The 11284-nt window shown below is 51.0% G+C and overlaps 5 protein-coding genes across 5 annotated transcripts; 3 read left to right on the forward strand and 2 right to left on the reverse strand.

The window, feature by feature from the left end:
* Window positions 1-1397: 1397 nt before the first annotated feature.
* FIESC28_10411 (uncharacterized protein) lies at window positions 1398-2573 on the forward strand (the record flags this gene model as incomplete). The annotated part of the gene is made up of 3 exons (XM_031164543.1): window positions 1398-1602; window positions 1653-2236; window positions 2289-2573. The coding sequence occupies 3 exons, from the start codon at window positions 1398-1400 to the stop codon at window positions 2571-2573; spliced, it is 1074 nt and encodes a 357-aa protein (XP_031011369.1).
* Window positions 2574-3720: 1147 nt separating this feature from the next.
* On the reverse strand, window positions 3721-5733 carry FIESC28_10412 (uncharacterized protein; the record flags this gene model as incomplete). Its single annotated transcript, XM_031164544.1, has 3 exons — window positions 3721-5389; window positions 5527-5616; window positions 5699-5733. 3 exons carry the CDS (start codon window positions 5731-5733, stop codon window positions 3721-3723), a joined length of 1794 nt encoding a protein of 597 aa, XP_031011370.1.
* Window positions 5734-6196: 463 nt separating this feature from the next.
* On the forward strand, window positions 6197-7464 carry FIESC28_10413 (uncharacterized protein; the record flags this gene model as incomplete). Its single annotated transcript, XM_031164545.1, has 4 exons — window positions 6197-6228; window positions 6302-6390; window positions 6440-7329; window positions 7381-7464. The coding sequence occupies 4 exons, from the start codon at window positions 6197-6199 to the stop codon at window positions 7462-7464; spliced, it is 1095 nt and encodes a 364-aa protein (XP_031011371.1).
* Window positions 7465-7679: 215 nt separating this feature from the next.
* On the reverse strand, window positions 7680-8648 carry FIESC28_10414 (uncharacterized protein; the record flags this gene model as incomplete). Its single annotated transcript, XM_031164546.1, has 2 exons — window positions 7680-8551; window positions 8603-8648. 2 exons carry the CDS (start codon window positions 8646-8648, stop codon window positions 7680-7682), a joined length of 918 nt encoding a protein of 305 aa, XP_031011372.1.
* Window positions 8649-9012: 364 nt separating this feature from the next.
* FIESC28_10415 (uncharacterized protein) lies at window positions 9013-10116 on the forward strand (the record flags this gene model as incomplete). The annotated part of the gene is made up of 3 exons (XM_031164547.1): window positions 9013-9182; window positions 9352-9800; window positions 9851-10116. 3 exons carry the CDS (start codon window positions 9013-9015, stop codon window positions 10114-10116), a joined length of 885 nt encoding a protein of 294 aa, XP_031011373.1.
* Between the last annotated feature and the right edge of the window lie 1168 nt (window positions 10117-11284).

Below are 11284 nucleotides of genomic sequence, written 5' to 3' on the forward strand. Positions count from 1 at the left end.
CATTAGTCCATCTAGCCATCCCAACCAGCAGCAGCAGTCGGCAAGCAGGTCCCGGTCGTTTCCAGATAGAGCATATGCATGGCTTACGATCGTGCCATGTCATGTTCGAGCTCGGCAGACCAGAATACAATGACCAACAATGACAAGTGGACATTTGTGAATTGGCAGAGGCGGTGCAGCTCAGTAGGTCACAGGTTCTTTAAACCAATGACATAACACGTCTGCCATCGCGCTCACGACCCTGAAGCTCGGGGTTGTGTAATGCGCTCGTGTCCTGATTGGCCATAGTCATGCAGTAGCTCTGCCGAGTCGCCGTGAGCAACAATCCAAGGGTCATGGAAACCGACTGCAGTCGGGCGGAAGGACAGCTACTAGCCAAAGTATCGCGACCCCTTCAACGCCGTTGCCGCCAAAGAGGCTGATTGAGATACAAGTACTGTACGTACATATTTGCCTCTAGGGCCTGACTCAATGCACCATCTCCTTGAAGTTATCTCCGGCGCCAACAGTAAGACGAGGGAAATTAAGAAGCGCTCGCAAGGCAGAATAACTAGAGCTATCATACAGCACCAACAATGTCGCCAGAAAGCTGCAATGCAATATTACAAGCACTGCTTGGCCAACGCATATCGTTACTAGTTTCGCTGCAATTCGAGCGACCAAAAGTCTTGGCCATATCATGGACTCGAGCTAGGCCGTGTTATTTCCACAAGAGGCACTCGGTGTTTCGGATCGAAAGCGAGGTAGTAGCCGATGGTTTTGACTAAGATCGAGAGTTTGGGAGTAGAGTACAGTACAGTAGTCTACATTGTATGCAGCAGACAAGTCGCTGATCTGATAATTCGTGTCGTGTTCATCGTATTTCCGTGGACTGCAAGTTACATACTGTAATAACAAACCACTTTCTCGTGCAGACGCCTAGCGGCATGACCCAAGCCTTGTGCCCCGCAAGTCCCTGACTATAAAACCAATCAAAGAATAGTGTCAGGGGTTGGCATGCCATAAGAGCTCCACAATATGGGGTAGCAGATCACTCTTTCCCCATTTTGCCGGTGTCACCTGTGCTGCGCTTTGCTGTGCCGAGCAACAAGGGAAGGAAGCTTGGGTTGTGCCGGGTGTTACTGCCAATAAGGTAGACGTCACCTCATGCTCTTGGCGTTTGTAAGTTACCTTAGGTATCCAATTCGATTCAAACGAAGGATGAGCTGAAGGAAGGTTGACCGGCTTAGACTGACTGGCCTGATAAGATTAAATATCACCCTCCCCCACCCCAAATTTCGAAACACTTGTCTCTAATACCTACTCATACCATACCATATCATCAAAATATTGATCTTCCTCAGTATCACGCAACTCCATTTGATCAACAACTTTCTCCAAACACAATACAACTCACAATGTCGTCCACCGAGGGCATGATCAATGGCGGAAGCTCATCCGCCAACCCAAAGGCGCCTGCGCCTGCGCCTACTGAGGGCAACGGAGGTTTCGTCTCCCAGCACAAAATGTCTGTCGAACCTCCCAAGAAGGAAGACCTTCAGCGCAAGTATGCGACTGTTGTTGAGCATGAGGCTGGTACCAACGACTGGTATGGAAGCATGAGTAAGTGCTGCAAGGACTTTTATCATGGAGTTAGCAACTGACAAGAGCAGTGAACGTTCTCGGAGCCGTTGTCGGAACAATGGGTGCTATTCCCTGCTGCATTGTTTGCCCCAACCCTTACAAGGAAGTCCATCAGGGTAATGTTGGTCTTGTCACCAAGTTCGGAAAGTTCTACAAGGCTGTCGACCCCGGTCTGGTCAAGATCAACCCTCTCAGCGAGAAACTCCTTCAAATCGATGTCAAGATTCAGACAACCGAAGTCCCAGAGCAAATTTGCATGACCAAAGACAACGTTACTCTTCGCTTGACCTCCGTCATCTACTACCATATCGTCTCTCCTCACAAGGCTGCTTTCGGTATCAACAACGTTAAGCAAGCTCTTATGGAGCGTACTCAGACTACTCTCCGCCACGTTGTCGGTGCTCGCGTTCTTCAGGATGTGATCGAGCGACGTGAGGAAATTGCTCAGTCGATTGGAGAGATCATCGAAGATGTCGCTGCTGGCTGGGGTGTCCAAGTTGAGAGTATGCTCATCAAGGACATTGTCTTCAGTCAGGAGCTGCAGGAGTCGCTCTCCATGGCCGCACAAAGCAAGCGTATTGGTGAAAGCAAGATCATTGCCGCCAAGGCTGAGGTAACCCTCAACATTAAATCTATCTTATTAAACACTGCTAACGCACTCTCAGGTTGAATCCGCCAAGCTTATGCGTCAGGCCGCCGACATCTTGAGCTCAGCTCCTGCCATGCAGATCCGATACCTCGAGGCCATGCAAGCCATGGCTAAGTCGGCCAACAGCAAGGTTATCTTCTTGCCTGGTGCCAATCAGACTATGGGTAATGCCCTTAACGCCGCCATGGCTAACGAGACCGGCGAGTCTAGCGGCCGCGCCTTTGGCGAAGAGCAAGACTTTGGAGGTCAGGACCCAGGTTTCCAACAGGCCATGAACGCCCGCGTTGTGGAGAACATCTAATCCCAGATGCTTTTCCTCCGTGCCTTTCAACTCTGAGGTGAAGGTCGGCTAACGTTTGAGGGTTTCCCGTTACGGGATTTAGCCTGGTCTACTTGATTTCGGAAGCACTGCTTCGACTGCTTTCCTCCCGTCTTCAACAGCGCTTCACCCGACTCCGATCTTCCAATCCACCTGATTGGCCTGACACCTTCTTGCTTTTTCTCCAACGCTGCTCTCTGATACCCGTCTCAGCAACTGCTGCTGCTTCTTCTTTTCTGTCGTATTCATTGTATGTATTCTACTTTTCTTCTTCTTATTGGAGACAGAACGATGGGAAACGGGGTGATGACTTGGTGCTTGTGAAGAATACCCTTGCTTTACTCTCACGACCGCTTAATGAGAACTGGAATTTTGAATTTGATGGATAGTTACAATACCCAACCGCTATGAATATATCTTTTTGCTTCGAATCTTATTGTCTCTGTAATCTCCGAGTGCCACGCGATCCAAGCCCCTGCTCGGCTAGAACTTACCTAAAGCGTAGCACCTGTTGGGGTGTCAAGAATTGGCCACCAAGAACATAAGAGACGAAATAATTTTGACAAGTTATGCCAGTTTAGATAATCATTTAGTAGATTTTATTTTGATGCTGTAAGCTTTAGATGACAATTCTTCTATTACGCAGTACCAGTCACACGATCTTTTTGACTGAGCCGAGGCCAATTCAGGATTAACTTTTTAAATTTGACAAATTCTTTCTTCTAAATCCCCTCTGTTCACCATTTCTTAAGTTACATCGGTTAGTACTCAATCATCCTTCTAAAATCAGCGCGTACCGCCCCAAGGAAGGGTGGGAACAGAGAGTCAAGTAGAAAATTCGAAAAATGAGTAAAACTCAACGCCAATATGCCCTCCATCCAAACGCCAGCCAGCCAGGAAACAAGGTGCGGGCAGAAGCTGCCATGCCAGGAGTCTCTCAGGTATCATATATCTACACATCGGACGGAATACCATCCAATCGTTTATCTTTTATTGTGATGTCCGTCCTCTGTGTTTAGACAAGTACGAGTAAAGCAGGTAGGATGAGAATTATAATTCTCATTGTCCTACAATTGTGTCCGATTCAGCGTCGCCACGACTTACGCCGTGACAAGGTACTCGGGGCCATCTAAGCCTCAGAGTGACGCTTCTTCTTCTTCTGCTTCTTCTCCTTCTTGGGCTCAGCCTCATCTTCTGAGTCGTTGTGCTTGCGCTTCTTCTTGCCGTCGGTCTCCTCGGCGGGTTGGGACTTGGAAGGTGTGCCCTTCTCGGCGGCTTCAGCGGCCTTGCGCAGCTTCTTGAGCTCCTTCTTGCTGACAACCTTGGGTGTGCCATCATCGTTCAGCTCGACATCGCCTCGCTCGTACTTGCGCTTGAACTTCTTGACGGAAATACCGGCCTCCTCGGCAAGACGCTCGTAGTCAGCCTCAGAAAGCTTCTTTGGCTTGGCGGGAGTGGCGGCATCGTCGCTCTCGTCGTCATCGGCGTCCTTCATCTCCTCGTCGACCTCCTCAATAAGCTTCTTGGCCTTCTTGATCTTCTTGGCGGGAGTGGTGCCGTTGGCCTCCTCGTCGTCGTCGGCAACACCATCGGCATCGCCGTTGTATCGGCGGGTCTCCTTGACAGTGAACTGACCAGCACCAACGATCTCGCCAGAAGGAGTAACATTGGCACCCTTGGGGAGAAGAGGCTTACCCTCGAGCTTGCGGAGGTGGTTCTCGAGCTTGATACGGTTGCTGAGACCGAGAATGGCACGCTCCTCCTCGTCCTCATCATCTTCAGCCTCGCCAAGAGCGTCGACACGGAGACCAAGAGCAGCCTTGGCAGACAGCATACGGGCGATCTTACCCTTGTTTCGGCCAGTGGCCTGTCCAATGAGCGAAGAGTGGTAGATGAGACCGTACTTGGGTGTATCGTGCTTGGTCTTCAGAGCACGGAAAAGAGCCTTCTCAGCACCGAGAATCTGGATGGTGGAACCAGGAGACTTAGCCAAACTGATAAGGGATCCAGCGTGGGCGATAAGGCGGGCACCAACGAGGTAGCCAACCAGAGCAGTCAGGTTAGGAGCGATGGCGCGCATGCGGCTTTCCAAGTAGCTAGAGAGCTGAGCCCTGTAGTTTTGGTAAACGATGACCTGGTCGGCCAGGAGCTTGATGTTCTCAAGATCCTCCTCAGTGATCTCAGTACCCATGCTGATCTCGGCAGCAGCCTTGATAGAAACCTCAATCTCTTCAGGGAGGATCTCAGAGAGGTCGGAGTCAGCGATGCTGGTGCGCATGCCAACAGCTAGGATGACACGAGCGTAGGCCAAGTTGTCATTGAGAATCTTGGCCATCTCAGGGAAATGCCATCCGTACCACTCCTTGGTTCGCATAGCGTAAACGTTAAGCTCCTTGTCAAGATCGTCGAGAAGCTTAATGGCCTGAATGATCATGGAGTCGACCTTGTCGGCAGAGAACTTGAGCTTGTGACGCGACATGGAGTGAGAGAGACCCAGAGCCATGCGGTCAAAGTTCTCTTCGACCAAGCCGGGGATGAGGTTGGCCAATTGGCCTCGAATGCCTCGGAAGAGATCCATAGTGTTGGAACCAGAGACAGGGGAGATGTTAAGCGAGGGCAAGTTGGAAATAGCTGTGCCCAGCTTCATATCGGCAACGGCGAGCGAAGCCTTCTTCTCGGACTTGAGGTCGTCGAGGAGTTGGGTGAGAAGCTCGGGGACCTTGCCCTCCTTGAGCGAGGCAGCCTCTTCGAGGGCGGTAGCGGCACTGTCGAACTTGACAAACTTCTTCAGCTTGAGCCTGCGATAGGAGAGCATGTCAGTCAATATGGTTCTCGCAACGTGCCATACTTGCGACCGCTCAATGTCTTGGAAAAAAACATTGTCGATGCTCAATGGCGAAAGTTTTCGCAGATGAAAAAAATATTCGAAACTTACATTTCGACGACCTTCTCGGGTCGGCCAAGCTCAGCAGCGAGTTCCTCGTTCTTGAGCATCTTCTTATCAGCGGCCTTGAACAGGCCATAGCTGTCAATTGTTAGTTAATGACTTTCGACATGCAACTTCCTCGTGGTGATGCATCGAGGCCGAGGTCGAGGTCGCGACTTACCCTGCCGGCGTTTCGGCGAGAACGAAGAGCGACATTGTTTATTAGTATCTTGGGGTCTCGCTCTAATCGATGGGTATCGTGGCTTCCTCGCGAGGCACAGTCCGGTTTGTTGAGCGCGGCTGCGAAAGGAAAGATCGAGGGTGGACTTGCGATGGAAAAATTTCAGAACAAGCTTGGGAAGGCTCCACTCAATTTTTTTGGTCTTTGGTACTGGCGCAGAAAGTGTGATGCAGGTTCTTCGGCTGCCGGCAGAAGGAAAGTCCGACTGCTTACGCGGGTCGGGTACGTACCAGCCACACCCGCCTCCTGGCCACTCACGTGTGGGCCTGACGCTCGCGACGTCCAGCTTGCGTTGCAGGCTTGGGAAAGCTAGGAGACCGACCAACTTTGACGATAGACCTAATCCATCGACTCGGCCACCAAAGACATCTATTCATTTCTTGATCTCTCAAATACGATACATCAGGCCCGATCGTGACGCGAAATCTGTGATACAAGATGGAGGGTCTTCTTTACAACGTCAACAGCGGGTGCGTCTAGGCTTGGAGATTAGAGATGGAAGCTTCATGCGAGTTAGTTATGGAGACTAACCCCAGTGAACAGCTACGTCGAAGGCATCGTCCGCGGCTACCGCAACAGTCTTCTCACAGGCCCAGCCTACAACAACCTGACCCAATGCGAGACTATCGATGGTAGGTGATCTGGCTTGTCGTTAATACTTGAGATGCTGATAGTGTCTAGATCTCAAGCTCCAGCTTGGTCCTTCCTATGGCGACTTCCTTGCTTCTCTACCGCCTAACCCCTCGACCTCAGCTCTCGCGGCTAAGACAACCGACAAGCTCATCTCAGAATTTCGATATGTCCGCGCCCAGGCTGTCGGCTCTCTTGCTACCTTTATGGACTACGTCACTTATGGCTACATGATTGACAATGTCGCCCTTCTCATTACAGGCACCCTCCACGAGCGCGATACCCGTGAGCTTCTTGAGCGATGCCACCCTCTGGGCTGGTTCGAGACCATGCCTGTGCTTTGCGTTGCTACCAACATCGAGGAGCTCTACAACAGTGTGCTTATTGAAACCCCTCTCGCCCCATACTTCAAGGGCAGCCTGAGCCACCAGGACTTGGATGAATTGAACATTGAGATTGTCCGAAACACGCTCTACAAGAACTACCTTGAGGATTTTTATAACTTCGTCAACACTCACCCTGAAATGGCTGGCACACCCACGGCCGAGGTCATGTCTGAGATTCTTGAGTTTGAGGCTGACCGCCGAGCCATCAACATCACACTCAACTCTTTCGGCACAGATCTTTCCAAACAGGATCGTAACAAGCTCTACCCTAACTTCGGAAAGCTGTACCCCGAGGGAACCCTCATGCTTTCCCGAGCTGATGACCCTGAGGGCGTTCGCTTGGCGGTTGACGGTGTTCATGACTACAAGTCTTTCTTTGATGCCATCAACGTTGGTGGTGGCCCATCAGGACCTGGAAACATGGGTGGTGGCGCGGGTGAGACCAAGACCTTGGAAGATATGTTTTACCAAAAGGAAATGGAGATTTCGAAGAACGCTTTCACTAGGCAATTCACTCACTCAATTGTCTACGCATGGGTGAAGTTGCGAGAGCAGGTAAATCATCCATCTGCTCTTAGATTCGACTTCAAACTAATTAATCAACAGGAAATCCGCAACATCACTTGGATTGCCGAATGCATAGCCCAGAACCAGAAGGAGCGCATCGGCAACTACATCAGCGTCTTTTGATTTGAGTTATCAGTATCCCCAGTTTTCGTTTTCAGCAGGGTTTTGTGTAGTATAGTAGCAAACGTGAGCTCGTAATGGCACGGAATAATTTCCACACTGGCGCAAAGGAACAGAAAGGTAGATGCAAAAGGCGGCATTGTCGCTCATCTTTCAGGTGGCTTGTATTGTACATAGAGAAACAAGTTATTCTACAAAAAAACAGCTCCCGCCTTTTCTTAGAGCGAGATCTGACCCTTCCAGGTCGCAGGTGTAAGGCCCAGCGTCTCAACCATGTGAGTCCATCGCTGATTTCCCCTCTCCTTGCGATCCATATACTTCATGAGCTTCTGTCGGCGATGCAACAGTAATCTAAGGTTGCGCTTGTTGTGCTTATCCTTATAGCCTCGGTTGATCTGGAGAGCCTGAGATAGGTTGTGAATCTTCGCTGTCAAGATACCAATTTGAACTTCGGAGCTGCCTGTATCAGGGCCAGCTCGTGGCACTTTCCTATCGGCCTGAGGGACAAACTTCCTGGTTTGGGGTTTGAAAATCGTGTCAGTCTTGTGACGGCCGAACTCCTCAATAATACGCTGAACGTTGGCGTGGAAGCGATCCTTCGAACTACCATTCTCCAACGATGTGATTCGCCTCAAGGCTTCGACAGCCTTCTGATGGTTCTCCTCGTGTTGTTTCATCTTGTCCTCCTTGGTTTCGGGTTCCATCTGCGACTCGACGGCGCCGATCGTGGGCTTGGTGAGCTTAAAGGCATGCTCGGTGGCGGCATCGACTTCGCGGTCTGAAAGGAAATGGTTTCGTAGTCCGGGATTCGTCTCCGGACTCTGAGCTGTAGCCTCCTGCTGGCCAGCCGTTTGAAGAGACTCTATGAAAGCAGTCTTCTTGCCAAGGATAGCATCTCCCCATGCCTCCTCTCGCTCGCGAGAGAGCTCTTCACGCCGTTGCACATTGGCGGCCTTTCTTTGCTGTGCTTGAGCCCATCTATACGGATCCTGCTTTGCCTTGCGCTTCTTCTCACGCTGGGAGAGGTTCGCTGTCTGAACGATGGGGAGAAAGTTGGCGGTTGCAGGCTTCACTGCAGGCCGGAGGCAGACTGGGCAATTGATTAGCAGTAGTAGATAATAGAGTTACAGCATGTACATACGATTCAATGAGCCTAGACTCGGGAGTGTCGTTATTCTCGGAGGCATGGTTCAAGCATCAATCTGTTTCTGCTTCTACACCAGAGACCGATGGATTGTCGTCCAATGCCGCCCCAAATTTTCCATAACCCGGTCGCCGACACCCGTACCAGGAACGAGCGAAGCCCCAACATGGTCTAGCTTCAAGATCACGTGCAGATACAGTTCGAAGAGTCTTATCGGCACGCCAATCCGTAAGCAGACTAGCCTAGCACGGCATCAGGGCTTCACTACCACACACATTTTGGAGTCAAAAATTCCGTCGCGAACTTTCCGTTTTGCGACTCTTTGTACGCAACACCATAATCCTCCGCCGTCACCTTCTCCCAAGCCATCCCTTCGTCAATTCAGACAAGAGAACATATCAGTCAAAATGGCTCCCTCCAACCTGCCCTCCGTCATGAACGCCACCAGCCAGGACATCGAGACCCTGCTGGCTGCTCAGTGCCACCTCGGTAGCAAGAACCTTCAGGTTCACATGGAGAACTACCTCTGGAAGACCCGTGCTGATGGTGTCAACGTCATCAACGTCGGCAAGACCTGGTATGTGTGAACTGATATTTTTATGGAATATTCGGGCTTCAATTTGTGTCTGGAGGGGAACATCGAGGCGTACCTTGAAATTCGGGAGAAGGAAGCTATTCGGAGGAGGGGCACAACTTGAACCGAAACACCATACACCAGCACACACCCGCTAACAACCTGCCCACAGGGAGAAGATTGTCCTGGCCGCCCGTGTCATCGCTGCCATTGACAACCCCGCCGACATCTGTGTCATCTCTGCCCGTCCCTACGGTCAGCGTGCCGTCCTCAAGTTCGCCGCCCACACTGGTGCTACCGCCATCGCTGGTCGCTTCACCCCCGGTTCTTTCACCAACTACATCACCCGATCTTTCAAGGAGCCCCGTCTGATCATCGTCACCGACCCCCGAACCGACGCCCAGGCCATCAAGGAGGCTTCTTACGTCAACATTCCCGTTATTGCCCTCGCCGACACTGACTCTCCCACCGAGTACGTCGATGTCGCTATCCCCACCAACAACAAGGGTCGCCACGCTATCGGTGCCGTCTGGTGGATGCTCGCCCGTGAGGTTCTCCGCCTCCGTGGTACCATCTACAACCGCGAGACCCCCTGGGACGTCATGGTCGATCTTTACTTCTGTACGTCACCCTCCAATGCTAACATACGAACACACACTGACTGTCTACAGACCGTGACCCCGAGGCTGAGGCTGAGGACAAGGTCGAGGAGGAGAAGCTCCCCGGCGCTGACGAGGAGGGCCCTGCCGCTATCGAGTCCGGCTTCCAGAACTCCGCTGGTGCTGACTGGGAGACTCCCGCCGCTGGCTTCGCCGGTGCCTCTGGCACTGCTGCCGCCCCCGGCTGGGACGGTGCTGCTGGTGAGGAGTGGGGTGCTGCTCCCGCTAACACCGAGTGGGCTGCCTCCGCTGAGGCCCCCAAGGAGTCTCAGTGGTAGAGTCCTGAGGTCCAGGAGGGTACCGGCGCTCAGGGTCTTGAGGCCTTTGAGGTTGATTGGTAAACAAAACAAAAAAGAGGATACCACAAAATTCAAAGAAAGTGAATTTGACACAAGGTCCTGGAATGGGAGAACAGAAAAGGCATTGACGGATGTGTGGATGTGGTTCAATCAAACTATTCGACAGACATTTGCTGTTTCTCCTATCCCCCTCATCCTTCTACGACAAAACACAATAACTTGCTGACCTTTTTTACTACGAACTTGCACGGGACTGAAGGTTTTTGTTTTCAAAACTTGGCGGTGCTAATGAGGGAAAGATACTCGCCTCCTTTTCTCATTGAGAAGGATGGAGAGGGAAAGCCCTGCGCTGCTGAGGGGATGGACTTGATCGTTATCCCGCCTTGGTTGCTGTGGAATTTGTATTGATGCGAGAAGAAGTCAAATATTAGTCGTCTAAGCTGGGTTTACCCATCTCAAGTGTGTCGTTGAAAGTGATGTCCGTTGTCCGTTGTAGAACACCATTGCGTAGCGTAGTTCAGCCGTAATCAGGGAAGCACAGGGTATAATTCTCATGGATACCTACCTATATATGTCCAAGTTATCTCTGTATACCATCGAGGAAGAGTGTAGCGATCCTACACCGACAAACATATAGCACTAAACCAAAGGAGCGACAGGTTTCTATCATCGTACACGTGGTATCAATTGCTTAAATCCTTGACTACATCTGCTCATTTACCAATCCTCCAGTTTATGAACTCCATGATGTTATTCCCACCCATGGCTAACACTTATGTCAAGTCAATCCAATTCACCGATCTCCCAGTACTCAGTCCCATCGATCCCCGTCCCGCTCTATGAATTAAGAAACCAAGAAAAAGGAACAGACGCAGTTTGACGCTCGCGCTGTGCGGGCCTAGAAAACCCCATATATGAGTTTCGTGTGAAAATAGACGAAAAAAAAGGTTCCCAACTCCATGCTTTAGTCCCAGATGCTTTGATGATGAAGATTATGTTGTATGTAGAATTGGAGAACGAAATGGCTACGTAGCCAGGTGATGTTTATACGAGGTAGGAGATGGGTATAATGCAGAGGCATGCTGGGTATGCTCTTGTGATGGTGGTGAAACATAGAAGATGAAACGCCGTCGAGTCGGTGAGTCAT

The sequence above is a fragment of the Fusarium coffeatum genome (assembly GCF_003316985.1).
Source record: "Fusarium coffeatum strain FIESC_28 chromosome Unknown BRIP53273_contig_307, whole genome shotgun sequence".
Classification (NCBI taxonomy): domain Eukaryota; kingdom Fungi; phylum Ascomycota; class Sordariomycetes; order Hypocreales; family Nectriaceae; genus Fusarium; species Fusarium coffeatum.